Genomic DNA, 27869 nt, shown 5'->3' on the forward strand with positions numbered 1-27869 from the left:
CATTTTGTTTTTTGAAACAGTACCGCCCTCATAGGTATGCAAATAAGAATATTTAATGAGAAATACAACACTAGTTTAATGACATAAACTAATAGCGCCATATGTATCCACGCAACAATAAAAACAAGATGTAGGTGTTCTAGCAACAATCATTTACCGGAAAAAAATGATTGTAGCATAACATCCAAACCTTGCCGCCTCACGTGGTCAGTCGAGCACGTGACCTACTGTTGTTATATGATAATAGTAGGAAGCGAGTTTCAATAAATTCAAAATTGAGCAAGGAACAGAGGGAAGGTTTATATAATAAGAGGGTGTCCCATTTGTATGGCTTAACGGGAACAACGTAGATGGAAAATAAACTCTGTGTTCGCAAAAACTGAACTCGTGTCATAACAACTGTCTCGGAATTTAAAGATTTCTGTTGTTACGATGGTTTGGTTTAATTACAAGCGTGGCAACAGATTAGGCCTGAAAAACAAGTTGTACCTACTAGCAGCACAGTTTCTCCAGCTGACTTTAGGCGATCCAGGTAGGTATAAGGTAAACTTGTATAAAATTGATATAGTTCTATAGAATGTTTGGATACGACTAAAGCGAGACCAGGAAATAATATTCGGGTCGCTATTCTTGGTATGATTGAAATACTTGGCGAAAGAAAAGAAAAACAATACCAAATTGCAAGAAAAGCTACTTACGTGTCCAGCGTTATATGGTTTTGAAACATCCTGTGCCAGTAACACATCAAAACTTTCTTGGATATACATTACCATTCTCGGAGTGCCCTCTGTGAAATTCGTTTCTCTTGGACCAGTCAGTAGATTTCAGATATAATAATAATATTAATATATATATAACACTATAGGGTTTTATTTATAATCTCCTATAACAGTTATTTCATGGAATACTTTATATGTAAAGACGTTAAATCGTAATGTTACGTTATTAGAATATTAGAAATATTTTATGAGAAGATTGAGGTGCTTCTACAGTTAGAATAATGATATACATATTTTCAAGTTTAGCTGACTTTTTGTTTTTTTCGCGACTTCGTAGAACATGTGCCTTTCCTTCCCGATAACTCAGCGATGGGTTTGAGGGTATATAACACTAAACTTGGGGTGAGTGGGTTAGATATCCATGATGGGGGCAACGCAGACAAATGTTGTGTCGTTTTATGTATAAAGAAATAATACATGATTTTAACATGTCTGTGAAAATTCAAAATTTAAACCACATTTTTCAGAACATTCTTCTGACTAATTATAGAGTTAGCATAAAACGAATAGAAAAGTTTTGGTGAACTGTGAAGTGGAGGAATCTCGTATGCAGATTTAAAAATTTAATTATTTTTTTAAAATGATATTGTTATAAATACTTTCATATTTACCTAAAACACGTAATTATGTATGCATGGATCTTTTACAAGATGCTGAATTAAAGAATTTTGGCCATTGCACTATAGAAATGTTGCCCTCTGCGTTTGTTTTTGAATTTCGCGCAAAGCTAGAGCTACCTGCGCTAGCCGTCCCTAATTTAGCAAGAGGGAAGGCAGATAGTCATCACCATCCCAACTCTTGGGCTACTTTTTTACAAACGAATAGGTGGATTGACCGTCACTTTAAAACGTCCTCACGGCTGAAAGAGTGAGCATGTTTGGTGTGACGGGGATTCGAACCCGCGACTCTCAGATTACGAGTCAAGCGCCTTAACTACATGGCCATGCCGGGCATATGCCCTCTGTAATTTTCCCTTAAACTAGACACATCACGTGATATGCAACTTATAAATATCAGGTATTTCCCTATTTTAACAAAAGTTTTAAATCTTTATAATAAGAAAACACACAAGCACCACTGTCAGTGTAAATATTTCGTGTTTTTCTCCAAATAATCTAATACGGAATACAAGCTTTGATAAAACCATTATTACTATTACGCTTAGGTAGTTGATCTTTGTATACCTAGTAATTGCACTATAGAGTTTGTGACGATATCAAAATTAATTTGTTATTTTTCTTCATTGCCAGTGATTCCGACAGTTCCAAAAATAGTTATGAACATAACAGTTTTTACGATAAGTGTGCATTATGGCTTCCATTGGTAAACATTAACCTATCCAAACATTTTGACACATTTCGTACGTTGTATCTAACATGCAAATATTGTTACTACCGAGAACTAACATATTTCGTGTTTTTTGATATTATATCTGCTTGTAATGAACAAAATAAGTAGAAACTCACATTGTACATTAATTATATGAGAAATCCCACAATCAAGTTGGCACATATACAATATATCAGTTATTTTATTAAAATTCAAAACATGGAAATTATTTTTGGAAAGTCTCTGTGAAAACAGATGAATTGAGAAAGCATTATAAAACATAAATTAGTGAATGATATTTATGAATCTTGTTATTTTGTACACCTTTCTCACGAATCTCATAGAAGGAAGTAGTTTTTCTCTGTGGTTCAGGTCTATTAACAGAGCTAACCGTTCTCTTCTAGTATACCGACTGTATATTGGGTCTGATGTACAGGAAGGAGAGATTAACTGAAGTTTAACATTGGTCTGGTTTGAATTTTGCACACAGCTACGTGAGGGCTATCTGCACTAGCCATCCCTAATTAAGCAGTGTAAGGCTAGAGGAAAGGCAGTTAGTCATCACCAATCACCGCCAACTCTTGAGCTACTCTTTTACCAAGAAATTATGGCATTCATCTTAACATTATAAGGTCTCCACGGCTGAAAGGGTGAGTGTGTTTGATATGACGAGGATTTGAACTTTCAGACTGCATGTCAAGCGCCTTAACCATCTCGTCGTGCTGGGCCCACACTGGTTCTCATCTGCCAATTATTTTAAGTAATTGATATTAATCTTTACTGATATAGATATAAAACACATAAGTTTCAGTTTATTTATTTTTTCCTTTATTTATTCAAAAGTCAAGTATACTCCTATCTTTAGAAATAAAATAAATAGCAGTAAAGAAGGTTTTTGTTTTCACGTTTTGTGGTTTGCTCTAAATTTTGTTCAGAAAAATCTTTCGCTGGTTTCGTCTTTAAATGTTGCAATTTATTTTTCGTTATAAACTACTTTCATACAGAGCCCAAGAGTTGGCAGTGGGTGGTGATAACTAGTTGCCTTCCCTCTAGTCTTACACTTCTAAATTAGGGACGGCTAGCGCATATAGCTCTCGTGTAGCTTTACGCAAAATCCAAAACAGACAAATCAAATCATACAGAGCAACCATCAGTTAAACATTTGCAAGCCAAATACAACATTACAATATCGGCTGGAAGGTTGGCTAAAGAACCACTCACACGAAGTCAGTGATATTGTAGCATCCGAGTTAACACTATTGCTTGCTGGCGTTTAATATGAACACAAAAGAAAAATTTGAGGCCACATAATATATACCATACTAGGATCAAGCCATGCAATGCTGGTTATAGAAAGTCTATCAAAAACCTTCACATTTTCTCAAGCCTCGCATTTTTATGTAGGTAATATTAGTCATGGTAGCACCACAAAGAACCGGCACCCAAATGTGAATGCATGCTGAGGCAGATTAAACGATCAGCTAAAGCTGACCGAGCCCCTCTTTAGGTCAGACCCCTATTTGCTTTCGCTTGATGTATAATATTGGTATAAATAAAGCCCATCGGGCCCCATTTCTTTTCCTTTTTTTTAGCTGAATAGGCATTTAGGGTTAAAGTAGCCCAACATCCAAATTGATATCTTTACAGGAGCTCTTTCCGTGTGTGTGTGTGTATATGCACATACATAAAGCAAGTGTGTGTGTGTTTCCGATTTCATTTTTTGACCGATCTCCAACGAATTTAGTGTGCACACTTAGCCATCTTCCCTTCAGGGAGTGTCATGGGGGGCAGTGTGAGAATTTGACCCCACTCTATTACTCGTTGGGGACCGTTTTATACCTTTGTCTTCCCCAGGCAATGAACTAGTACGTCAGATGGTATTTAGTACATTTGAAAAGGAATTCACTCTGTTGTTAAATTTATAACAACTAAATTTTATGCATAATAAAACAATTCACAAACTATGCGATTTTTTTTTTTTGCGTAGAGCCCATTATTTTTCTTAAGTGAAACAGTAGCACTTATAATAAAAGTAATAAAAATAAACACAAAAAAGGTTGCCCTAGTTTAAATGAATTAGTTAATGTTCAACATGTGAAATAGCAACCTCTATATTTAGATTACACAATAACACTGGTCTCCATAATTTGTGAAATTAGTCTCCTGTAAAAATATTCGAAAGTATTCTAGACTTAAATAATGTGGAGCATTATTGGCTGTTGCAGTTGACTGTTTTATGAAAGCACATCAGCAGTAAGTTATCGAACTTACACTCGATTTCTCGCTGTGGGAAGAGCACATATAACCCAAATAATAACTATAGGTTATTAAACAACAACAACAACAAATAACGTCACTAACTGTGAAAGTGTTAATTTTTTAGAGTGGTTATTAAAAAAGTCTATGTTCAAATGTTCCAATTCTGGAATATTCGGTCAGTCAGTTTGTTTGTTTTGGAATTTCGCACAAAGCTACTCGAGGGCTATCTGTGCTAGCCGTCCCTAATTTAGTAGTGTAAGACTAGAGAGAAGGCAGCTAGTCATCACCACCCACCGCCAACTCTTGGGCTACTCTTTTTACCAACGAATAGTGGGATTGACCGTCACATTATAATGCCCCCACGGCTGAGAGGGCTAGCATGTTTGGCGCGACTCGGGCGCGAACTCGCGACCCTAGATTACGAAGCGCACGCCTTAACGCGCTAGGCCATGCCAGGCCTCCGGTCAGTCAGAACTCGTAGGGATACCTCTGTTGCACTTGTGTAATTGTACCTTGGATGTTGATAAAAGAAGCAAGAACTGATTAAAGATCTGTATTGATGACCATTTCTTTCTGCTGTTTATCCACAAAAAGTTGCCAAATAGATGATTTTAAAGGAAAGATAAAATCAAATGTCTACACTTTAAAAATACACCTTTGTTCACCTTCTTTTAAATGAATAACGATCTTGGTTTTAACTATCTAATACAATATTTTAAGGTTTCAGAAAAAGGTTGTGCTAACAGTGGCGTAAAATATACAGTATCGTGTCCATTAGTTTAAGTAAAAAGAAAACAAACTAAGCCACACTTCAGGAACAAAATATGTTATTATATTTTTTCTTTACTATTATAAACTTCTATGCAACCTACTCCTTCAGCGGAGAGTTCGAGAGAAGTTAACACCACATAAAACCGAGTTTCACTACTAGATAACCCATTGTGTAACCTTTTGCTCAACAGTAAACAAATAAAAAAAATCATACGTCTAGTTTCCCAAGCTTTGAACTGATATTTTGTTCCAAAATGTTATTTTTAATTATTACTTTTGCTATCACATTGTAATGACCTTTCTAAAATATAATCCAGCTCTGATGTCGCTTCGCTCGGCAGAGTTAAATATAAAAATCGGAGCACTCATATTAAGCCATATCGGTGTAGTAATCATCTTACATCGAGGAAAACTTTATCTACCTGTGGACTGATTTCCTCCAAAACGAGGTGACCAGACGAGGCCAATTCTGGTTTGTTTTTTTTAAGCGTCAAATTCCATACTCAGCTCTTTTCTTGGTGAAAACCAGACAGATCCAATGAAATATACAAGTAAAAGTTAATTTTTAGTCCATCATGGGCTTTCCTTTCGAAGCTCTTGTATTGTACTTTACATTTCTTACTTGTTTTTTTTTTTTTTATTTCGCGTAAAGCTAGTCGACGGCTATCTGCACTAGCCGTCCCTAGTTTATCAGTGTAAGACTAGAGGGAAGGCAGCTAGTCATTACCACCCACCGCCAACTCTTGGGCTACTCTTTTTACCAACGAATAGTAGGATTGACCGTCACATTATAACGCACCCACGGCTGAAAGGACGAGCATGTTTCATACGCAGCTATGCAAAGCTGGGTAAAATTTCAGCATTTTGGCTTGTTTCACATAGCAACTTAAATATACATTGATAAAAGTGCGGAGAGTAAAGATACTGCTACTAGTTACGTTTTCTTCTCTTTTCTGACTGATTCATTACTACTTAACTTCCGATTTGTATTAGGGTTAGAATAAGTGGTTAAACCTGAATCAGATATGCATTTTGCATTTAAAATATATTCTTTAGAATGTTTCTTACTTTTTGTGTTGAATATTGTTTTTTGTAGGTGCAAAATGCAACATTATTATTAAGTTTTTTGCATTAAATGTACTAAATTCAGAGAGTAAAAATCTTGACCACATCTCTTCTGTGCAATGAGCTGCTTTGAACAAGAATGATACAACCATTTTGCCAGTTCTTCTAAGTTACACAACTCGATTCTACTCCTCCTTATTTCTAATCTACTTTTCGTGTCTTAAAAGAAATATTGAAGAATGAACACTACTGAGAATCATAATCGAAATTTGCTCAATTTTATCCAATTTTTACAGTAACATGCAAAACTTTTAAGATAAGACATTCAGAAAAGGTAGTCGAATTGAACATCTACTTAACTGATATTAGAAAGTTATATTTTTCATTATTTAGGGTTATATAGGTTTATCATTAAACTAAAATTGTGAAATAAATTTGCTTCCTTAGTCAAAATGTTGGTTTGGAATTGAGCACAAAGCTACACAATGGGCTATCAGTGCTCTGCCCACCACAGATATCGAAACCCAGTTTTTAGTATTGTGAATCAACATACATATCGCTGTGCCACGGGGGAGGGCAAGTAAAAAGTGAATCAGAAAACGAAGTCACTTTTCTTGAGTTCAGTGTTACTGATGTAGGGGTCTGGAGACGTAGATCTTCTGTTATATGATGTGGTCAGGTTTGTACAGGTTTGATTAGATAAATATTCATAACACATAACAGTGGTATGTCATACGTACAAAATTAATTACGAGTTAATAAAATCAGAAGTTACAAATAAACATTATTACCAATAATTAATTGATTGTTCGGAAAATGGTTTGGCTTGTTTGTTTGTTTTCGAATTTCGCACAAAGCTACACGAGGGCTATCTGCGTTAGCTGTTTCTAATTTAGCAGTGTAAAACTAGAAGGAAGGCAGATAGTCATCACCACCGACCGCCGACTCTTGGGCTACTCTTTTACCAACGAATAGTGGGATTGATCGTCACATTATAACATTTACACGGCTGAAAGGGCGAGCATGTTTGGCGCGACGGGGATGCGAACCCGCGACCCTCAGATTACGAGTCGCACGCCTTAACCACCTGCCTATGTCAGGCTTTAGGCAATATTTCGTAGTTCATTTCGATGAGCTTCTGCAGCGTCATTTGAGCAACGTGTGGCCGAGCATTATCATGAAGTAAGATTAGTCCACATTGATTGACTAATGCTGGCATTTTTCACGCAATTTTCTATGACTTTCTTCCAATTTCTAAGAGTAAACCTCCACAGTGATATTCTGGCCCTGTTTGAGCAAGTTTTAATGGATAATACCAGCCACAGATTATCATGCAGTAACCATAACCTTCTGTTGGTGTAACTTTGGCTTTAGGAAGTGTTTTGGAGCCTCGTCACGGTTAAACCATTGTGCACGTCACTTTCTTGTCGTAAAGGGTCCACTTGTCGTCGCAAGTGACAATTTGATCAAGAAATGGGTCATTTCTGTTGCGCAAAATCAGCATAGTGCACAGTTCAAAACGGCAATTTTTCTGATTTTCACTAAGTTCGTGTGGAACCCATTTGCCAAGCTTTTTTCAATTTTCCAGTATGCTTGAGACGGTCCAAAATTGTGTAAATGGTAACACCTAATCCTTGTGCTATCTCTCGAACAGTTTGGCTTGAGTTTATTTCCACTAATGCTCTCAGTTGGTCGTTTTCAACAGTACAAGGGCGTCCTCTGCTACCTACTTATTTTCAAGACTCACATCTCCATTACGAAACTTTTGGAGCCAACGCTGTACTGTACTTCGTCTCATGTTGGTTGATATTGCGAGCTGTTTGTGATGTATTATGACCAAGTTTGAATTTATACAACAAAATGATGCACAACTTTTTTCTATCATTAATTGTAAAAATCTGAAATATTAGATATAATTTTTTATAAAAGAATAAAAGCACTAATCTATATGAAGTCGTAAAAAAACAAGTTTCTTATTCATATAAATGACTAAACTTTTAGTATAAAAATCTCCCATTATTTTTCGAACAATCTAATATTTTGAATGGTTACTTTTCGGAGTGGTGCGAGCCTTTTCCCATCTAGAAGGCTTTGGTGAACTAGATAACAAATTGAGGGGCTGTACACTACATCTTGAGGGCACACATCCTGTAGTATTTAGGAAGTGAACCACTATTAACAGTAAACTCTTACTGTTGGATATGGGGGCTATACTGTAGAGGAAGCTAAGACATATTTTGGGGAACTGTCAGCGCTAGCAAGTGCATATAATATCCTTAAAAAGTCCACGGACCACTGGTTCCTTCTTAGCTTGTTGCTTCAACACAACGCTGACAACATAAAACTACGAAAACTTGCAGCACAAAAGAAATAAACCTTTCCTTTCACCTTGCAGCACGTGAGATAATGGCGCCGGTGTGGCACCTTTAAGAGAGGAGTACCTGTTTTTTATTTTGTTTTTAAGCCAGAGCTCCTTGACTTCATATGTCAAGTGCAAACGCTTTATAACCAGTGACTGACATATATGAGAACATTTTTGTGTAACCGACGTGTATTTAGTAACCATCATTGTTTAACTTTCTATTCGTGATGTTACCTTTAAAAGCCATCCGCCTCGTCACTAAGTGATTATGTCCATGGAGTACTATTCTGAATGTTTTTGTTCATTTCCTGAATATTTACTAAATGAATAAATGCAGCACACTAAGGTTAGTGTAGGGATAATAGCTTGTCAAAGAACAGGCCACTGAGACTGTAAATCACTCTTGTATTATTGGCAACAGCTCTTATGTTCATTTAATTGTTCCTATTATTCTTTGTGGTTGAAGTTCGTGTAAAACCTAATCTTGACAAAGTAGGAAGCTTTGTAAAAGTCATGAAAGTCCATTTGTAACAATGACGACAAGTCTCCAAGCTACCATCTTGAAAGGAAAGGACATTGTAATAAAAATATGTAGAATGAGTAATTGCTGTGTGGTGGTTAGTTTGTGGGGGCGTATGTAATTTAAAACGATTATTTGAACGTTGTAAATATAGAAGTTTTGTGGTTTAATAAGGATACACTACTTACTTTGTCACAGTGCATCACAATACCAAGAAAAACAAAAGGTTAAGGAAATAATTTTGATAATTTTTTAAGCCCTTGAATGAAAGAAAATTACCTGAAATAATGTATTTGACACACTCACACGCGCACGCATATTTCACATCTGCATTTTTTTAGCTTTTGGTTTTATATCAATTGTGTATATGTATTTTACACTAGAAAATATACGATATTATTGGAGATCAAAAACACAACTTCGAGTAAAATCTTATTATCTGTAGGCTTAGAGAGTTACTAAACCGTTGTCGTTTATAAACAATAATCGAAAGGCACGCCGTGGTTTTCTATAGGAATAAAAGTTTTTCTTTTTTTTACGTTGGTAATTGAGGCTGTATATACAGTTGTATAGTCCTGCAAAGTTTCATGCGCATCAGAAACGCCGATTAGGGGCTCGATTCCCCTCGGTGGACTCAGCCAAATGTGGCTTTGCTATAAGAAAACACAAACTGCTTCTTTACAGTAACGTACTTTCAGCAATGATTGTCTGAATTTCTAATTAGTAAACACGATAGCCATATTAAACAACCAGTTTGACAATTAGTTCTTCTATTGTAGGGTGACCGTGACGACCCTTCATTGGTATATTTAGCGTTTCTTCATGACATGTAATGAGGTTACAGAGGTGTTCTATGGAATTTAAGTTGGGGTTTCGTACAGATCAGCCAACTACTGTATTATTACAAGACTAGAAAACGGGTTTAGACACCCGTGTTGTAAATATCTGTAATCTGATAGCGTATATTAAACTTCCCCACTGTGTATATAAATGGATACATCAAAACTAGCAGTCATTTGTCTTTGTTTAACTAGTTATCAAACATTTCTATAATTTTAGTAGTTTGTATTTCGACAAATACAGACACACCAAAAACAACAAAAAACAAACTCTGCTTGTTGCCGGCAATTAAGAGTGTGGCATTATCATGTTGTGTATACAAGCTGTGCTTTGAACAATATGTATTGACTTTTGATCTCACAAATTATAACTCTCCTTTCAAATATTCTGCGTATACATGCCTGATGATGCAGTCTGAATGAAAAGTTAAGTATCGTCTTTTCAGGGTAGACAGCACGAGAATAGTGCACTGAATTAGCTGTACGTACTTCCAAAACACAGAGAGTGAGTGACACAGTAGTAAGATTGTGGAATTGTAATGTGAAATACAGGTTTTTATAGTCGTGGTTGTGTAACTCTTGAGCTCAACTACAAACAAACCAGAATGTATTATATGTTTCTTTTCCTTTTGGTTTTGTGTAATAGAAGCTGTTTTACTAGTAATTATTTATATGGTCATTCTCAAAGTTGTTTTCTATTTGAATGAAATGAAGAAATTAACTCAATCTGTAATATTTTACATTCACAAGGAAGAACAATAGTGTTAATTATTACGGTACACGATGTCATATGTCAACAAAGAGTGATCTATTGATATCGTAGTTTGTGTGATATTACATCATAATAAAACTTACAATTGTTTCTAACTTCTCTCTCTCTTTTTTTTTTACTGGCCCTGTTCCCCAGTGGCACAGCGGGATGTCTACGGACTTACAACTTTAGAAACCAGGTTTTGATACCAGTGGTGGACAGAGCACAAATAGCCCATTGTGCAGTTGTGCTTAATTACAATTAACAAATAAATTACTGGCCCTCTTCTCTGTGTTTCTGTAAGAATTATATAATGACATCTCAACCAGACGTCTTGAGTACCGTTGCCGTCAAAGTTTGTTAGATCGGTTTGTTATGTAACACAAAAAGTCTCCGTAGTCTAAAAGTTGTTTGTATTTGTAATTTATAAGATATCGATTCCTACGACATACATCACTTTATACCAACAAGATCTTGTTTTCAGATCGGTTTGGTTTAAATTTCGCGCAAAGCTATACGAGGACTATCTGTGCTAGCCTTCTCTAATTTAGCAGTGTAAGACTAGAGTGAAGGCAGCTAGTCATCGCCACCCACTGCCAACTCTTGAGCTATTCTTTTACCAACTAATAGTGGGATTGACCGTAACTTTATAACGCTCTAACGGTTGAAAGGGCGAGCATGTTTGGTGTGGCGAGGATTCGAACCCGCAACCATTGGATTACGAGTCGAATATCTTAACCACCTGGCCATGCCGGACCCTTTCAGATCGGAGGCTTGTGTTATGTTACCTCATACTGACCATTTACAAATTTCTGATAAGAAGATATATATATATATATATAACGGGATCGTAGTTGAAATAATTGATGCTTTCATTCATATATAAGTAGTTAAGAATATATCTGTAGTTAGATATATTTGGGTAATTTTTCTAAATTTTGTTGTTACAGCATTCGTGTTAAGCACATGTTGAAAGGTTGCAACATATGTTAATCCTTTTATTTGGAAAAAGGTTACATGTTCAATGGCTGTATCATGAAACTTATATATGTGTTTGTATTTAAATATAGGATTATTTTTAATTGGAGATGACATTTCATTTTCTTAATATTTCTCAGTATATCGTTATGAACTATAAATGTACGTAGTGGTCTGTGGTATTTCCTGATATTATATAACTATAAGAGGCGTTAAAACAGGGAGTCATGTAATACCCCCTATTTTTATATATTTGACGTATTTTATCATATATATTAATTGTCTGGGGAGGGGAATGTCCAGTTAAGAACTCTTACTCTACAACGTTTTTCTAGACCAGTGGTTATGTGTTATAAATGTATGCAGTAGATTGTAACACTTTCTAACGTTATCTCGTTATGTGATACAATTGTATGTAGTGGTTTGTTTGTTTTGAATTTCACGTAAAGCTACTCGAGGGCTATCTGCGCTAGCCGTCCCTAATTTAGCAGTGTAAGACTAGAGGGAAGGCAGCTAGTCATCACCACCCACCGCCAACTCTTGGGCTACTCTTTTACTAACGAATAGTGGGATTGACCGTCACATTATAACGCCCCCAAGGCTAGAAGGGCGAGCATGTTTGGTGCGACCGGGATTCGAACCCGCGATCCTCAGAAAACGAGTCGCCTTAACCCACCTGGCCATGCCGGGTCTTGTATGTAGTTGGACTATCATACTTTCTGATATTATATCGTTATGCGTTATAATTGTATGTGATACTTTTTAACACTTATCTTCGTGTTTATTAATTGTTGTTCAGATAAGCTGTGTTAAATAATATTTTGGTTATGTTAACTTGTTTTTTTCAGTTCGATTATGTGTCCCAGAAAACTCAATGGAGGCTTGTCTCTCTATGTCAGTAGTGATGCCAAATTACGTCACATGTGTCAAAGGAAAGGACAAGTAAGATATTATTGTCAGTCTATTTATGTAGCTGTCCTTCTTGTGAGAATGCTGTTTGACAACATCTCTGTCTGTCTATCCTTTTCGTGCGTGTTATTTTTGTCAATGTATGTGCCACTTTGTGTGTGTGTGACATTTGTCTTCTATCTATCTATAACTTTTTGTCTGTATGCTATTTATGTCAATCCGTTTGTCTATTTCTCGTCTGTATTCTATTTTTATCATTTTTGTACAATTAAAATTAATAACATATGTATAGATTTACAAGACGTCCTATAATTATCACTTTCTTATCTTCTGTCAGCTAAATGAAACAACAAAATTAACATATTTATAAGCTCTATACTTATGGTGAGTGTAAATCATAATTCACCAGAAAATACTTCAGTACGCCTTAAAGTAGTGTGCACACAAGTACCAGTTGTCTCACCTGTGTTCTGTCTTGACCCATGTACCAGCGACTACATTTCGTCTGTCTACTAAAACGTTATTTTATGGCTTATAATGTGTATAGCTGTATACAACTTGCACTGTAATAAAAGCATCTTTGTGGACAAATAATTTATTTTTATATCGTTTCGATATCAAAATGGTTCCAACATGACGCTCTACGTTACATTTTGTTTTACCACTCAAAATATTTTAGTTTAGTCCCTGATTTTAAAAGTGTGAGCATTGATATAGTGCTACTACTGATAAAGAAAATTAGAACTTTAAGCCTACAAAATTATTAAAAACTTGAAAACTGCTTCCATACGAAACAGGAATTAAGAAAGGAGATATTATTGCGTAATAACTTCTTCATTTCTTTTTTTCTTCTCGATTTCGGACACTTGTTTAACCAAAAGGAAGCGTGATATCAAGTGTATTTCACCTCAGTTTTGTTTGTTTTTCGTCTCAGACTGTCATGTATGGATTTAATATCGAAAGGAAGTGCAGATTTGGTCAACGTAGGACCAGAAGATCTTTACGTTGGAATGACCTATTATGATCTTGGTCCACTTGCTGTGGAGGTGATGGCTAATGGAGGTAAGATATAACGTTATGTGTGTCTTACAAAGAGTACAAATGTATTAGCCAAAATGACTTAGTTCGTTAAACTATAAACAGATGTCTACATAACTTTTGCTTTTAGAGCTTTTCCGATTTCACTTTATAAAGTAAGTAATTTTGTGAATAATGAAATGTTTCACTTCCGGTTTTCCTGAAATAAACCATGTTTTTACCAATATAGCGTTGTTACATATAGTGTTGTTACATATAGCGTTGTTACTTTAACATAACACATGAACAACAAGGGAGATTTGACCCTTTAGCTTAAACCCACCCATGCATTTATTGTTAAGGTAAAACTATCATCTAAACTATTTCTTTAAGGTAGAAAGGAGAGGTTAAGATCTGCACTTTATTTTCTACTTCCAGTGAATGGAGACCGTTTGAATATTTCATTTGTTTTTAATCAACATAGATTTTGTCCATTATTTTCTATTATCCGTGATTGTAGACTGCAGTGATCATGAATATTTTATCTGTTTTCGATCTAGAGTTATGCTATTTATTATTTTCTGTTCTCCGTAACTGAAAACTGTAATTCGCCGTAATCACGAATATTTTGTCTGTTTTCAATCTATACATTTTCTGGTCTTTAAATGTACATTTTAACCACGTAGTGACTTTAAACCCGTGTAACGAACATACAAAACATACTGTTTTTATCTTCTCTAACTCCTCAACCTATAACTTCTGTTGTAAGTGCCAGTCTACCTTAGAACTGTTCAATGGCATATGCATAGTTGAAACAGTTAAGGTTTTATAAAATATTTCGATGGGGCCTGGCATGGCCTAACTAGCGCGTAAGGTGTGCGACTCGTAATCCGAGGGTCGCGAGTTCGCGCCCGCGTTGCGCCAAGCATGCTCGCCCTCCCAGCCGTGGGGGCGTTATAATGTGACGGTCAATCCCACTATTCGTTGGTAAAAGAGTAGCCCAAGAGTTGGCGGTGGGTGGTGATGACTAGCTGCCTTCCCTCTAGTCTTACACTGCTAAATTAGGGACGGCTCGGTGCAGTGGTACTCACTTAAATACTTGTTAAAGAATCCGCAAGCGATTGCGGCCCTATGTTCCTAGATGGAATCTAATAAACTAACTAAAATATTTCGATGGAATAAATAAACAAATAAAGAAAAATGTGTCTTAACTTTAGAACACCTGCCAAGTAAACTGGCTAATTTTCAAAATTTTGTGAATTCAAATTATTTTACAAAATCAACAACACTATTTTTTGGCTATAATCTTCTCAGTCAGTTTATTGTCATAATACCGTTACTTATTCAGGAGTCTTAAACAATTAATTCAAATTTTTCGTAAACCTGGTTAAAGCTCAGAAATTTTTCTAAGGAACTGACAGATGTTTATTGATGATAGTAAAATGTATCTAATTTGCTGTAACATTTGATGCTATATTTTTATTTCATGTGATTTCCGACAGAGTTTGCTAATTCTCCGTCACTTGTGAATGGAAAAACAATTCTATGATTCGATTGTTGATTACCTTTCTCCCCATCTTCATTGGTCAAACAAGAAATAGAAAACAAGTATTGTTATAATTGCAAAGGGCCAACAGACCAATCGCATGGTTTTTCCCAGACATATATTTAAAAAACAAATAATTAGAGGTCAAAGTTGAAATTCAGATTATTAACATTGTTTAATTTCAGCTTCTAAATCACAATATCTCGCGAATAGAAAACTAGGTTCCACGAGTTTTCACTTGAGAGGTGTGAAGGCTTTTCATCATATTGCATAAGTTGACTTAGAAATAATAGAAACCAAATCCTATTTTGTTTTCTTCAATGTGTTTCAGAACCGTATAGGGCAAGAGTTGTGGCTGTGGTTTCAAAGAGTCTTAAATTAGACCATTTGTCGGACCTTCGAGATAAGAAATCCTGTCATGGCCACATGAACGATGTGGTGGGGTGGCATGTTCCTGTAACCACTCTTTTGAATAGTGGAGTTATGACAGCAGATCCAAGAGGGGTTTTATATTCGGTCACGGGCTTTTTCCAAGGAAGTTGTGTACCAGGAATGTGGTCCTCAAATCCTCAACTTGACACAAGACTAAGTAAGTTAACTAAGCCTATTTCAGACCATTAACTTTATAATAATAATAATAGAAGATGAACGACACTTCAAATTCATTAATCATATTTCCGTGACTTTTCAAATGATTATTATTGAATTTGTAAGTAAGTACCAGAATAGAATATGTCTTAAGGAAACATGTTAGATAATGTTTGTAAGGTAAAAGAATATCACAATCAGTAAACACTTCTCTCCCTCTATTTGTTTTAACTTTCCCATTCTGTCAACTCAATTATTCTTATTAATTCTATCTAATGTCTAAGCAAGACAGAATATTATAGAAAATTTCATAAATAGTGCAGTTTATCGAAATTGTTATAAAACTTAAATTAAGTCAGAATATTTTGTTGTGTGAAAAGCATTTGTAATAAGAACATTCTTGTTAGAGTTTTGTAACGTTTTTAAAGGTGCTTCACCAGTACTTCAGTGGTAAATCTGCAGACTCACACCGCTATAAACCAGCTTTCGATACTCGTGGTTATCACATCACAGATAGCCTATTGCTTTACAACAAATAAACAAACTATGTGCCCGAGTATAGCCTGGTAGTACGTATTATATATGACTGTTGATATGAGGTTTAGAGATGTGATGTAACTAAAAACGTTTTGTACTTTCATCTGTAGGTGAATTATATAAGTTACAATTAGTTATGCTATTCGGTTATGAGTATCTGCTTTAGGCGGTTGGTGACGCCAACTAGTTACGTTTCCTCTTATCAGCAGTTAATAGTTAGTAACTGCTATGTTTGATCCATAGAGGTCTCTTGTCTAGCTGTTTCATCTTTTATGTCTATAATTTTCTGTTCATGTAGAAATAACAAGTCCAGTTTCAGACTGATCACAAAGGAAACGTATCAACAAACTATAATATAGTATTGAAAATGAATTTGTTGACTTGTTGTTGATGCTTAGGCAAAATGTAAAAGTTAATATTTTTGTTCTAGATTACAAAGCATCTTGTTACTGTACCACTGTTGAGATCAGAGCTGATCCAAGTATAATGAAGAAAAATATTTGTATACTTATTAAAGGTCCAATTGATGTGAATGGTCAGTACGTACGACTGAATGTTTATTAAGTAAGAAGTTTAAGTCCCTGCATGGCCAGGTGGTTAAGGCACTCGACTCATAATCCAAGGGTCGCGGGTTCGAATTCCCGTCGCACCAAACATTCTCGTCCTTTCGGCCGTGGGGGCATTATAAGTATGCAGTCAATCCCACTGTTCGTTGGTAAAAGAGTAGCCCAAGAGTTGGCAGTGGGTGTTGATAACTAGCTGCCTTCCCTCTAATCTTACACTGCTAAATTATGGACGGCTAGCGCGAAATTCAAAACAAGAAGTTTAAATACCTCGGATTGTCCGATATAAATACGAGAAAAACCTCGCTATAGTTTGTTTTTTACATGTAATGTAGCATACTGACGGTGTAGCTTGTTTCTTGAAGAGTATTCTGTGTCACTCTGTACTTTCAGAAATCACTCATCTCCGCTTATGTTCCGTGTGCTACAACAGTTCTTGTACTATCGATCAAATATACGCTGGTGAGGAAGGTGCATTGTACTGCCTGCTAGACGGGAAAGGTGACATCGCTTTCTCGACTGCGTCGATAGCAAGAAACTTCTTTTATGCACGACGAGGGGACGAGAGTGAATACGAATACTTATGTGTGAACAACATGACTAGAGTTTCGATTAGAAGCCCTAGCCCATGTTACTGGGCTGAGATTCCCTCTAATACATTTATCGGACGGAATGTATCTTGTAAGTAAACCAATCTCAAGCTGCAGTCGTTTTAGACTAGTACACATGAAAATAGCAACAGAAGTTAAACTGATTAGTTTCTTAAAATTGTATAAGTCAGCCAGTTATTCCTAGATTATTAATCTAAATAATTAATGTTAACACTACAACGTGAAAATTAAGGACCTGAAAAGCAGACATCAGTGTTGTGTAACTACTGCGTTAAATAAAATTTATGTCAGTGTTACATGTTGCAATATTCTTGTTTTTGATATATTTTATATGTGTGTGTTTTACTATTTCCACGTGTTTTATATACGTTTGTGTCATATTTTATGCCACTATTATTCTTAAACCTATTTGTATGACATCTAGGTTTTATGGAAACATCGTTTGATTGTGTTGCAAAAAGTGCTGTTTGAAGTGTTCGGAAAGCACACGAATTTACTGGAGTTACTATCAGCATATCTGACTAATCAAACACCTGTATTAACTGGAGTCATTATCAGTATCTCTGACTTACCAGTTCTTGAATACGTAATCCAAAGTTAATAATATTATTTAAAATGTTAATTATTGAATATTAATAAAAACTGGCATTAGTTTGGAATTGTCAGCCTAAAATTAGTGAAGATTTATGTTAGTTATAAGTTCAAGTATTGAACCCAGTAGAGGTTTACGTTAGTTTGATGTGATGATCTATGTTAATAAATGCGAATACCTTTAAGGTGAAAAAGATTGCAAGATGTGTGTCTAACCAAGTTTCTACCTACCACTATATACTTTAGTATAAACAGCTTTCTTGTTTAGTCGATGAAACTGCACTCTTTTCTAAAGTGTAAATACGTCTATTATAACAGTAAAAGTTCTTTGATACTTTAGTTATGTCAGACTCCAAGGGGGTTTAACTGGAGCCGCCAAGAACTGATTTACGTTACATTCTGGGTAAATACCTTGGCTATTCCCTCTTCCCTCGGCGGTCCTACCTACAAGATATTATTTTCTTCCACGAATGTCTTGTGTTTGCATTTAAATATAACATCACTATTTAAAAACGTTTATTTATATAAAACGTCCATTTTTGACTTGATTATTTGTATAAGATAACAAGTACGTGAAAATGAGTCTAAAATTATATTTAAATGCAATTGAAGTTTAATGTATACCGCTTGCTAAGATTATGTTTGGTTAAAACATTAACCCATCAATCATTCAGCATTAATCTTGAAGGCTTGTGATATTAAAATTTGCACTGGGCACAGCTCATTTAACCTGTTGTGCCACTTTGCGCTTAAAAACAGTTAAACTGTTTTACAGGGCAAGTGGAACTGCTGAAACTGCCGTTAAACAGATCAGATTTCTTAAAGTACATGTTATCAGAGATGAAAATAAGTTAAACTGGATGTTATATAAAGTTGCAAGTTGGGAAAAAAACACATGATAATAAATTAATAAGTTTATGTTGCTTATGTAGAAAGGATATTAGCGAACTGTTTACTCTCTTTCATAGCGATTGACCAGAAACGATTTGTTCGGAACTTGCAACAAGTCTTCAACCAATATAGGATTTCTGGGCGACCATTCTGGGGAGAAGCTGCGTTTATATCCAGTAACGACGTAACTAATGTGCTACTGGTTTCTACCCACCCAGAGTCTTGGAGGAATTTTCTCTGTACGTTCTAAACATGCTTGCTAAATCGTATGTAAGGAATTATAGTTAGAAAATCTAGACCGTGGCTTTCAGTTCCTAATTGTAAAAAAGCACTTCAGTTTTGTTCAAGCTAATTATTCACCAGATATTACAAAGTCACAATGCATTGCTTTATCGAAATTAACGTGGCTCGATTTTAACAAAGCAAAAAATATATATTATTTATTTTACTCTAAATCCACTTGATTAAAAAAATAACGGAGATATATATTTAAAGTGATTTATTTTATTGTTTAAATACTGAATGTTTAGTTTTTTTAAGAAAAGGAAAATTGGTTCTGGGGACATAACATATGAGCTCATTTTCTCTAAGAAGTCTTCTCTCGCGTGTGTAAATATTTAAAGTTCGAAATATGAAATAGAGAAATGACCAATCATTGGGTAACAAAACGATAAAATTTCATCTGAATTTGACTCAAGTTTAAATTAGCTGTTTATTTAGTCGGGACATTGGTGTCCATTTTGTAAAAAAAGAAGCAAAAGTAAACTTAAAGTTACAGTATATGAACTTAAAGTTACAGTATATGATAACTTAAAGTTACAGTATATGATAACTTAAAGTTACAGTATATGATAACCTCTAGAGGTTAACACAGCTGACTTGGGAAGTTTCTCGACAGGTGGGAAAAAATATCATTGTTTGTTGTGTGAAACCATTTGATTCTTTGCTTCCAGATAATACTAAAATAATAAGATACCTGACCAGTAATTGTAGTGATGTTTGAGGCTGATTTTCTTTCCTCTCTCAGTCTGACTATTGTGTTAAGTATCTCACGATAGCTGGGCAAATGTATTAGTAAACTGTTCTTCTGCACAATGAAAAAAAATCTTTGTGCGTCTATACTTTTGAGATAGACAATTACGCCCCTGATGGTATGTTTTTCACGTACCACTTAGTGTGGCAAAGATCTATATAATACTTTGGAATATTTAAGTGATACTTTATCATAATTCATGATTTTGTGCAGTAACTTGTCTTGCATGTATTATGAGAAAATATGCAATATTCAACTTAGAATATCCTTGGGTTACTGACTATCACAGCATCACACTAAACGGGAAAATAGCTTCCAATGATATAGTTAATATGTCAAGGTCCTTCATTAGTTACATACAGATACTATGGAAGAAATAATACCTAACGTATTGTTTCTTAGCTCCAAACTTCAAGGCCACTATTGAACAAGTGCTTCCAGGCTACGAAACGAAATCATTAATACTGTCCGTTACATCAGTATACTCACTAAAGAAGTGTCAAGCATTGAAAAAAATGGCTTTTGCCTGGCGGTTGCGTCCAGAGATTGTTTGTACACTACGGGGTTTCTTTGCAGCTAAACCAACTGACAATATAGTCTTCCTTCTGGATGGCAGCGACATCTATTTTTATGGAAAGTAAGTTTTTATTATTTTCGCACTTTCACTGATCGATAAAACGATATAAAATTAAATAATATATCTAAGAAGGGATCGATTATGTTTACACGATATTTAATTTCAATCTATTTGTATCTTAACCAATAATAATTGTTATAAAGTATAAACTACGTTTGTGTGTCTATATTTTAACATCTTAAAACAATCATGATGAAATAATTCACACAAAGTATCCCCACAACCAAACATCAAGTAGAGTTTAAAAGATGCAGAAATTTGTGGACTTTCGATTAGTTGACTATTCTTCTCCAGGAGTAAAACATTTGTTATTCTGTAGAATACCTTTGCATATGTGTTGACATTTGATATAAAATAGGCCTGGTTTTAGGTAAACTATTTATAAACATTCTCTATAAGCAGTTCTGAGAAGTTATGGATGAAAGCAAAGAAAAGTATGCAATAATCCTTCAGTTACAATATACCATATTTAACGCCGACGAGGACTTTCATCTGTTACCAGGGTTCATCATGCCAGCTGATGTGTGGTCATCCGACACCAAGTAGCGTTGTAGTATTTTGAGTTGGAAACTGATTTTCAGTGAAGCATTAGATTGACAGACCATCTAGTAACAGCAGGTTCGATCAGGAAATAAGGATAATAAAATGTGTTTGAGAACATGACTGAGTTTTCTACTTGTGTGAAATAATGAAACTGGATGAATTTAACGAAAGTAACACAGTCATTCTTTGTAAAAATAAAATAAATGCAGCGTAAGTACTTGTACAAACAAAATGACGGTCGCTTCAACTGGAGTGCGATTAACTTCACAGTCTTCTCGAAATAGACTTTTCTCGAACTAAAAACTACACTTGTCACTCTCCAGGTAGAAAGCTGAACTAAGAAACGGGACCTTAATTCAACAGGTAAACAGGGTTTCATTGTGTTGACAGCGTCATCTTGCAGCCTTAGTTTTTTAGCAGCGTTGGTTGGCTATAACATACAGACAGTGCCATGATGGCAAGCAATGGGCCTGGCATGGCCGAGCGCGTAAGGCGTGCGACTCGTAATCTGAGGGTCGCGGGTTCGCGCCCGAGTCGCGCTAAACATTCCCAACCGTATAATGTGACGGTCAATTCCACTATTCGTTTGTAAAAGAGTAGCCCAAGAGTTGGCGGTGGGTGGTGATGACTAGCTGCCTTCCCTCTAGTCTTACACTGCTAAATTAGGGACGGCTAGCACAGATAGCCCTCGAGTAACTTTGTGCGAAATTCAAAAACAAACAAACAAAACAAGCAAGCAATGGATATCATAGTCGCAGATTCATTCAACCCGAATGTTATATGTTACTGTAATATCCTCTGAGGCAGAATATACGTTATCTATTACAGAGAACAAGGAAACAAAGCATCTAGAACAAGGCAGTCTCATAAATTTATGGATCACATGTTTGTGCTAAAACTGCATAGGCACTAGATCAAAGAAAAATTTCAATAATTGCTACGTAACTAAAGCATGTAGAAACCCTGTGATAAGTTTGAATGTTACAGCATTGCTTCAGGTATAAACTACTTGTATGTAGTTATCATTTGATGTCAGTTAAATCTGGTTCTGAACTAAACTGTTTGTGTTTGTATGCATCGTGTACTGTCTAGAAAGATATACAGTGGATTTAGGGTTTAAACTGACTTTAGTGATAATGTAGTTGTAGAATTATCTCGACTGAAGCAAGAATAAGAAAGATTAACAATTTGGTGGGTTGGTCACTTTCTAGTTTGGTGTATTAGTGATGGTTTCTTGACTTGTTTTTGAGTTTGTTGGTAGAGAAACAAATGAAATTGAATGGCAGTCATCTTTTAAAGTAAAACTCTGTCATTATTGATTTTTTCACGTACATTGTATTACGTCTTTTGAAAACCATGTTCATTTCTACATATAGTCTAAAGACTATATTATTGTTATAAGGTAGTAAGCGTACTTGTGATACACACGGTATTAAACGTTAACTTTCGTGGTCTCTGAAAGCTCTACAAAAGTTAGATTAGCTTTGAATGAAACAATTTCTCATTAAATTTAACATAGTTTTGTATTCCACGTTTTTGAACATTTAACATGCCCCCTTTTTTAATTACTTCACGAGGTAAAGGAAAAATTGACATGGCCACTGAACTCATAAAGATTAAGATGTTTCAGAATCATAGTGATCAAAAGTCAGAAAGTTGGAAAAATGTCCTCACTTAGAGACATACGAACACAAGGTGATTTATAATATAGAGTTTATATTATAGAATATACATTCTCTTCTTGGTTCATGTACTTCTTAGCGATTACTGAACTATTTTTATTGAAATAAGGGAATTAATGTGGTGCACACTATTATTATTTCTTTAACTAGAAACCAGAAATTTTTTTTTGTGGATTTTTCAATATGATAACATTAGTTCTCTCGTTAAAAATATTGATTTGTATTATACGTCAAAAATGTTATAAAGCATATGCTAGCAGCTAATGTATTGAAACTAGATATTTTTGCGTCAGTTGATAATGGTTGATTCGTTCATTGGTTCTGTTTTTTAGAATTAAGTATAGAGCTACATAATGGGCTATCTGTGCTCTGCCTACAACGGGTATCGAAAGCATATTTCTAGCGATGTGAGTCCGCAGATATGCCGCTGTGCCACTGGGGGCCTGATTCGTTCATTCATTAACGCGTGTAACACGTTCTCTTTTCAAATAGGACGGTAACTGGTTCAATGTTTAATGTGCCCAGACTGGTATTTTGAAATTTCTTCATTCGCGAACTATTTGCACTTTAATGTCGTGAGTGAACTATAAAAGTGGCGGTCAAATCTTACTATTGTATTAGGCTAGTCTAGCCTGAGAGTTTATGTTAGTTACTGTTAAATGTATTCGCTCTAGTCTGTCAGTTCAATTTTAAGGAAAGCTACGTGTAGATAGCTTTTGCATAGCTTTTCGCGAAATTCTGAAACGTGTAAGAGTTAATCCAATTTACTGGTAGCCTTTGAGCGCAGCATATCTGATCTCTCTGATTCGAACAAATAAGAAGATCAGACTAAATCATCCATTGTCTTATTTAACTAGAACTGATATTAGAGGTCAACTAGGGACATTTAATATTAAACTGTTACGATCTTTGTCTACCTAACCAAAGTTTTTTTTTTACTGCTGAACAATATTTGTTAAAGATAACATCCACGTCGTATTTATTTCACTTTTATAATAATCGATATTTTTTTTGCATGTTCTCTCTCAGGTATCATGACTTTCAACCTATAGTTAGAGAGACCATTAATGACAACCCTATAAACTACTGGGCTGTGGCCGTTGTTAGAGCTGATTCAAATATTCGTACGTTACAAGATCTGCAAGGTAAAAACACTGGTGCGAATTAATCAGATTATGATAAGAGTGACAAATTTCATACACATACACATATATGTATTTACAGAGGATTGACTACGTTACATAAAACGATGTTGGATATGCAAATGAATAAATCACGTGACAACCGCAACCGATATAAAAGCATGGTGGAACAGGAAGTATCTGAATTACATTTTGATATTGCTTGGTGTCGTATCTCTGTCATGGTAAGCAAAATTCAACGTCTTGTAACAGGTGAGAATCTATGAACGCAAAGCTCAGTGATAAAAACCATCCACATACCCAAGCAACAGTCCTCAATACAATAAAAAAATTATCTTCATCTGGAAACGAGGCTAAGAGGGCATGTGTTCAAAAAGATAAGACTTCCAACCATACTTCCCGTTCAACCATCGCTTACCTCAAGCATCTAGAAAATTAAACAACCATTCATACCTTCCCTAATAAGACGTACTGTGTTAAGACATGGGACGCATCACCCATGGTTTTCTGTGCAAATAATACCAAGCCATTGGGTGGGACGTATCGCGCAACGTGTACTAAACTTTCGACTATATATATACTGGATATGGTGGTTTAGTTATAGCAAAGCTACATCGGGTTATCTACTGAGTGGAATCGAACTCCTGATTTTAGCCTTGTAAATCCGAAGACTTATCATTGTCCCACATTGAATAGACGTGTTATGGTTTTCCAACGTTTTTACCTAGCGCACTCGTTCTGTGTATACAGATATCAAGGTATATTTTGAGATTAGCCCTTATATTTTTGTGTATCTTACATTAATGAATACGACAAAAATGTAATGATATCTTGTTGTAAAGCAAATATACTGTTAAAATTAAATATGAATATGTCGGTTATGTGTAAATTAAAAGAGAGTTATATGGACTTGGTTGGGTTGGCAAAAAGAAAAGAAAAAAAAAGCTACAGCCAAGGTTCCGAAAGTGATGGAAATTTGGGTTGTTACACAGCTATACGGTTTGGAAAAACGACTTTTTATTTCAGTAAGATAAGGGGAGATTTATGGAAGATAAACTAGGGGATTTTAAAGTATAATTATATTTGTTGCAGATTTAGTTTTTTAATAAACTCAAAATTACGTGGGTGGCTTTCAATGAGTAGTTTTAAAATATTCTCAGTTCTTATCCTGATTGATTGTGAAGGTAAAACGACTAATCGGAGATTTGATGATGATTCATTGGGCGGGGTTTTCTTTTATACAGTTCCATGGTGCTTGAAGAACCCTAAAATTTATGAAACGTTGAAACGTTTACCAGTGTTTCCCAGTCGTGCTCACTAAAACGGTTCAAATAATACCGGTGCAGGAGGGTGGAAGAGGTCTAAATAACACCTGATCCTCCCTGATCCCGAATAATTTTAGCTGAAGACATTATGCCAATTTACGTGATCTGTAATTGATAGTGAAGTGTAGGAAGACAGGTATTCAAGGTGGCGTTATCTAGTCGTCTCCGTCTGACGTTGATACAGGTGCCGTCTCTTGGTATACATTAAAGTTGGATGATCAACATACAGTACAAATTAATTCAAATTTAAACTCAAAGACGAAAGTGCTTTATGACATGCTTAACTTAAAATAAATATTTATACAGACAGAGATTCAGATCTTACATTATGGTAGATTATATAAGTAAAATAATAAATCGTCATGCTAGGTCTACGTTATATATAACATGTCACTGTCATTTGTAAAGTATTAACCAGGTAAAATGTGTTAAACTTATGTTTTATGTCTGTTTTTTTAATGTCATAACTTGTGTTTAGATCATACTTTAATTTTGTTAAATGTAGATCTCTGAAGCAGTATTTTGTTAATTGTTCTCAAACAGGAAAACGTTCCTGTCACGTGGCACTAGGAGATGCTTCTGGTTGGACCGTTCCTCTTGGCCTTCTGATTAAAAATAAGATGATAACACCTGAATTTTGTGAGAACGAAAAAATTATGTTTAGTTTCTTTTCCAAAAGCTGTGTACCCGGGGCTCAAAACCTAGATGCGATCGATAACACAACCACCCCCGCTCTCTGTAGACTGTGCGTGGGAGATGGCCACGAACAGCATGTTTGTGACGCCTCTGATCTTGAGCGCTACTATGGTAACAGCGGTGCTCTACGTTGCTTGGTGGAGAGAAGCGGTGATGTCGCTTTTGTCAGGAACGATATAATTGATAGATACATTGATGCTCACAGCGATGTTTCATGGTCTAAAAAATTTAGATCGAATGATTATAAGCTTTTGTGTTTACAAGGAGGTCACAGAAGTATTACAGATTATGAAAAGTGTAACCTGGCTTCTGTGGCTGGTTACAGTGTAAGTATATGATCCAAGTTAAACTCACGGTGTGGAATTTCCATAACGGTATTAGTCTAATCATTAATGTTTATAAACCTGATATATTTTGTTACAAACATATGTCTGTTGTATTGAACTACTTGTGTAAGTTATGCTTATCACTTCTCCTTATTAAGCTTAAAAATTAATTACTGTATTCTTAACATATTTGTATTAATATGGGTTGGTTGGTTGGCATTTCAACCACTGTATTTAAACTTTTTCGAGAAATATAATACATTACCGATAGATGGCACGACGTTACTATGAAGCTGACGATGTATATGATATATTTATTCCTTGCTGTCCAATAATCTAACAGTAAAATTCGGTGTGTTAATTTTAGTCATCTGCTTTTGCTAGTAAATATTATTTTGCGTTAAAAAAGTGCACATTTGATATGACTGATGATGCTAGAAAAATACGTTCAAGAATCCTTGACGGAAGTAAATAAAAACCCTAAACCCGAGCGCTTTCGAAAGGTCCAAACTGGGAATGGTTTGATTTTATTGAAATATTGAATATTACACTGAAACCATAAATATTTGATTGATAAATAATACTCATATCTTTCCCTCTTTATACTGAGCTATACAAATGATAGAGTATTGCTAAGATGTTTTATAAATAATTATTTAAATGTATTAAAATGCTTGGTAAGACATTTTTCTGTATCTAGTATTTTCGTTTATGTTTTGCTAGGTTATGATGACAAAAGATGCAATTGATAAAAATAGAAAGGATGCGGTTGAGTTTTTTATCAACGCTGGTCACTTATTTGGCGGAAACAGCACTTCTTTTCAGTTCTTCGGCTCATCATTGGACGACAACAACATGTTATTCTCGGACAAAGCGACCGGTTTCGCAACACTGCCTGTCGATGTTAACTACATTGACATACTGGGAAAGGAATTTACTGAACTGGCCGAACTGACAGATAACGAATCATGCAAGATGGTGGCAAATAAAAGCTGTAATCATGTTCTTCATTACCTCGTGACCTGGTTACAAACGTTAATACCCTTGTTGTTGCTCTGCTTTAATTAATGACGCGAATGAGTAATATTACGCCAACAACCAGCAACTGCTGAAAGTATATCTTTAGAACAAATATCACATACTTCAACCTATTTTATGCTGAATGACAGCTGGACAGAAGTCAAGTATCTTGAGAACAATTCGAATATTCTCGGGAAAGAACGTTCCTTCAACTTCTCAATAGACGAAGCTCAGACCATAATGTTTAAAATGTATATTTAATAATACATGTTATGTACAATAAAATTACGTATTTTTAACATTTGTTTATTGCAGTATCTATTCTTCATATAAACTGACAACATACATTTGTTTATTTATATCCTGTGTGAAATTGTGCTTTTGGGACCAAGCTTCTACTCTGTACTGCCAGAGTGAATTCCAGCCACATGGTAATCTCTTTGTTCGTTCAGTACTCACGTCGTTCGTTCACACACATTAATCAACTGATTACATTTATTAATGGCCAAATCATGGTAAATTACAAAAAGAGCATATATTAATCATTACTTTGTAGAAC

At 35.2% G+C, this 27869-nt stretch overlaps 1 protein-coding gene across 2 annotated transcripts; it reads left to right on the plus strand.

Moving 5' to 3' along the window:
* Positions 1–27613, plus strand: LOC143253516 (transferrin-like). Of its 2 annotated transcripts, XM_076507532.1 has the most exons (10): positions 6–532; positions 12502–12595; positions 13497–13624; positions 15457–15714; positions 17207–17494; positions 18984–19145; positions 20342–20576; positions 23831–23946; positions 25812–26290; positions 27014–27613. In XM_076507532.1, exons 1-10 carry the CDS (start codon positions 433–435, stop codon positions 27356–27358), a joined length of 2205 nt encoding a protein of 734 aa, XP_076363647.1. In that variant the 5' UTR covers positions 6–432; the 3' UTR covers positions 27359–27613. The 2 variants fall into 2 exon arrangements, with proteins under 2 accessions (XP_076363656.1, XP_076363647.1); XM_076507541.1 differs by lacking the exon at positions 17207–17494 and having other exon boundaries at positions 1–532.
* The last annotated feature ends 256 nt before the right edge of the window (positions 27614–27869 follow it).

This window comes from Tachypleus tridentatus, chromosome 1 (assembly GCF_004210375.1).
Source record: "Tachypleus tridentatus isolate NWPU-2018 chromosome 1, ASM421037v1, whole genome shotgun sequence".
NCBI classification, from domain to species: domain Eukaryota; kingdom Metazoa; phylum Arthropoda; class Merostomata; order Xiphosura; family Limulidae; genus Tachypleus; species Tachypleus tridentatus.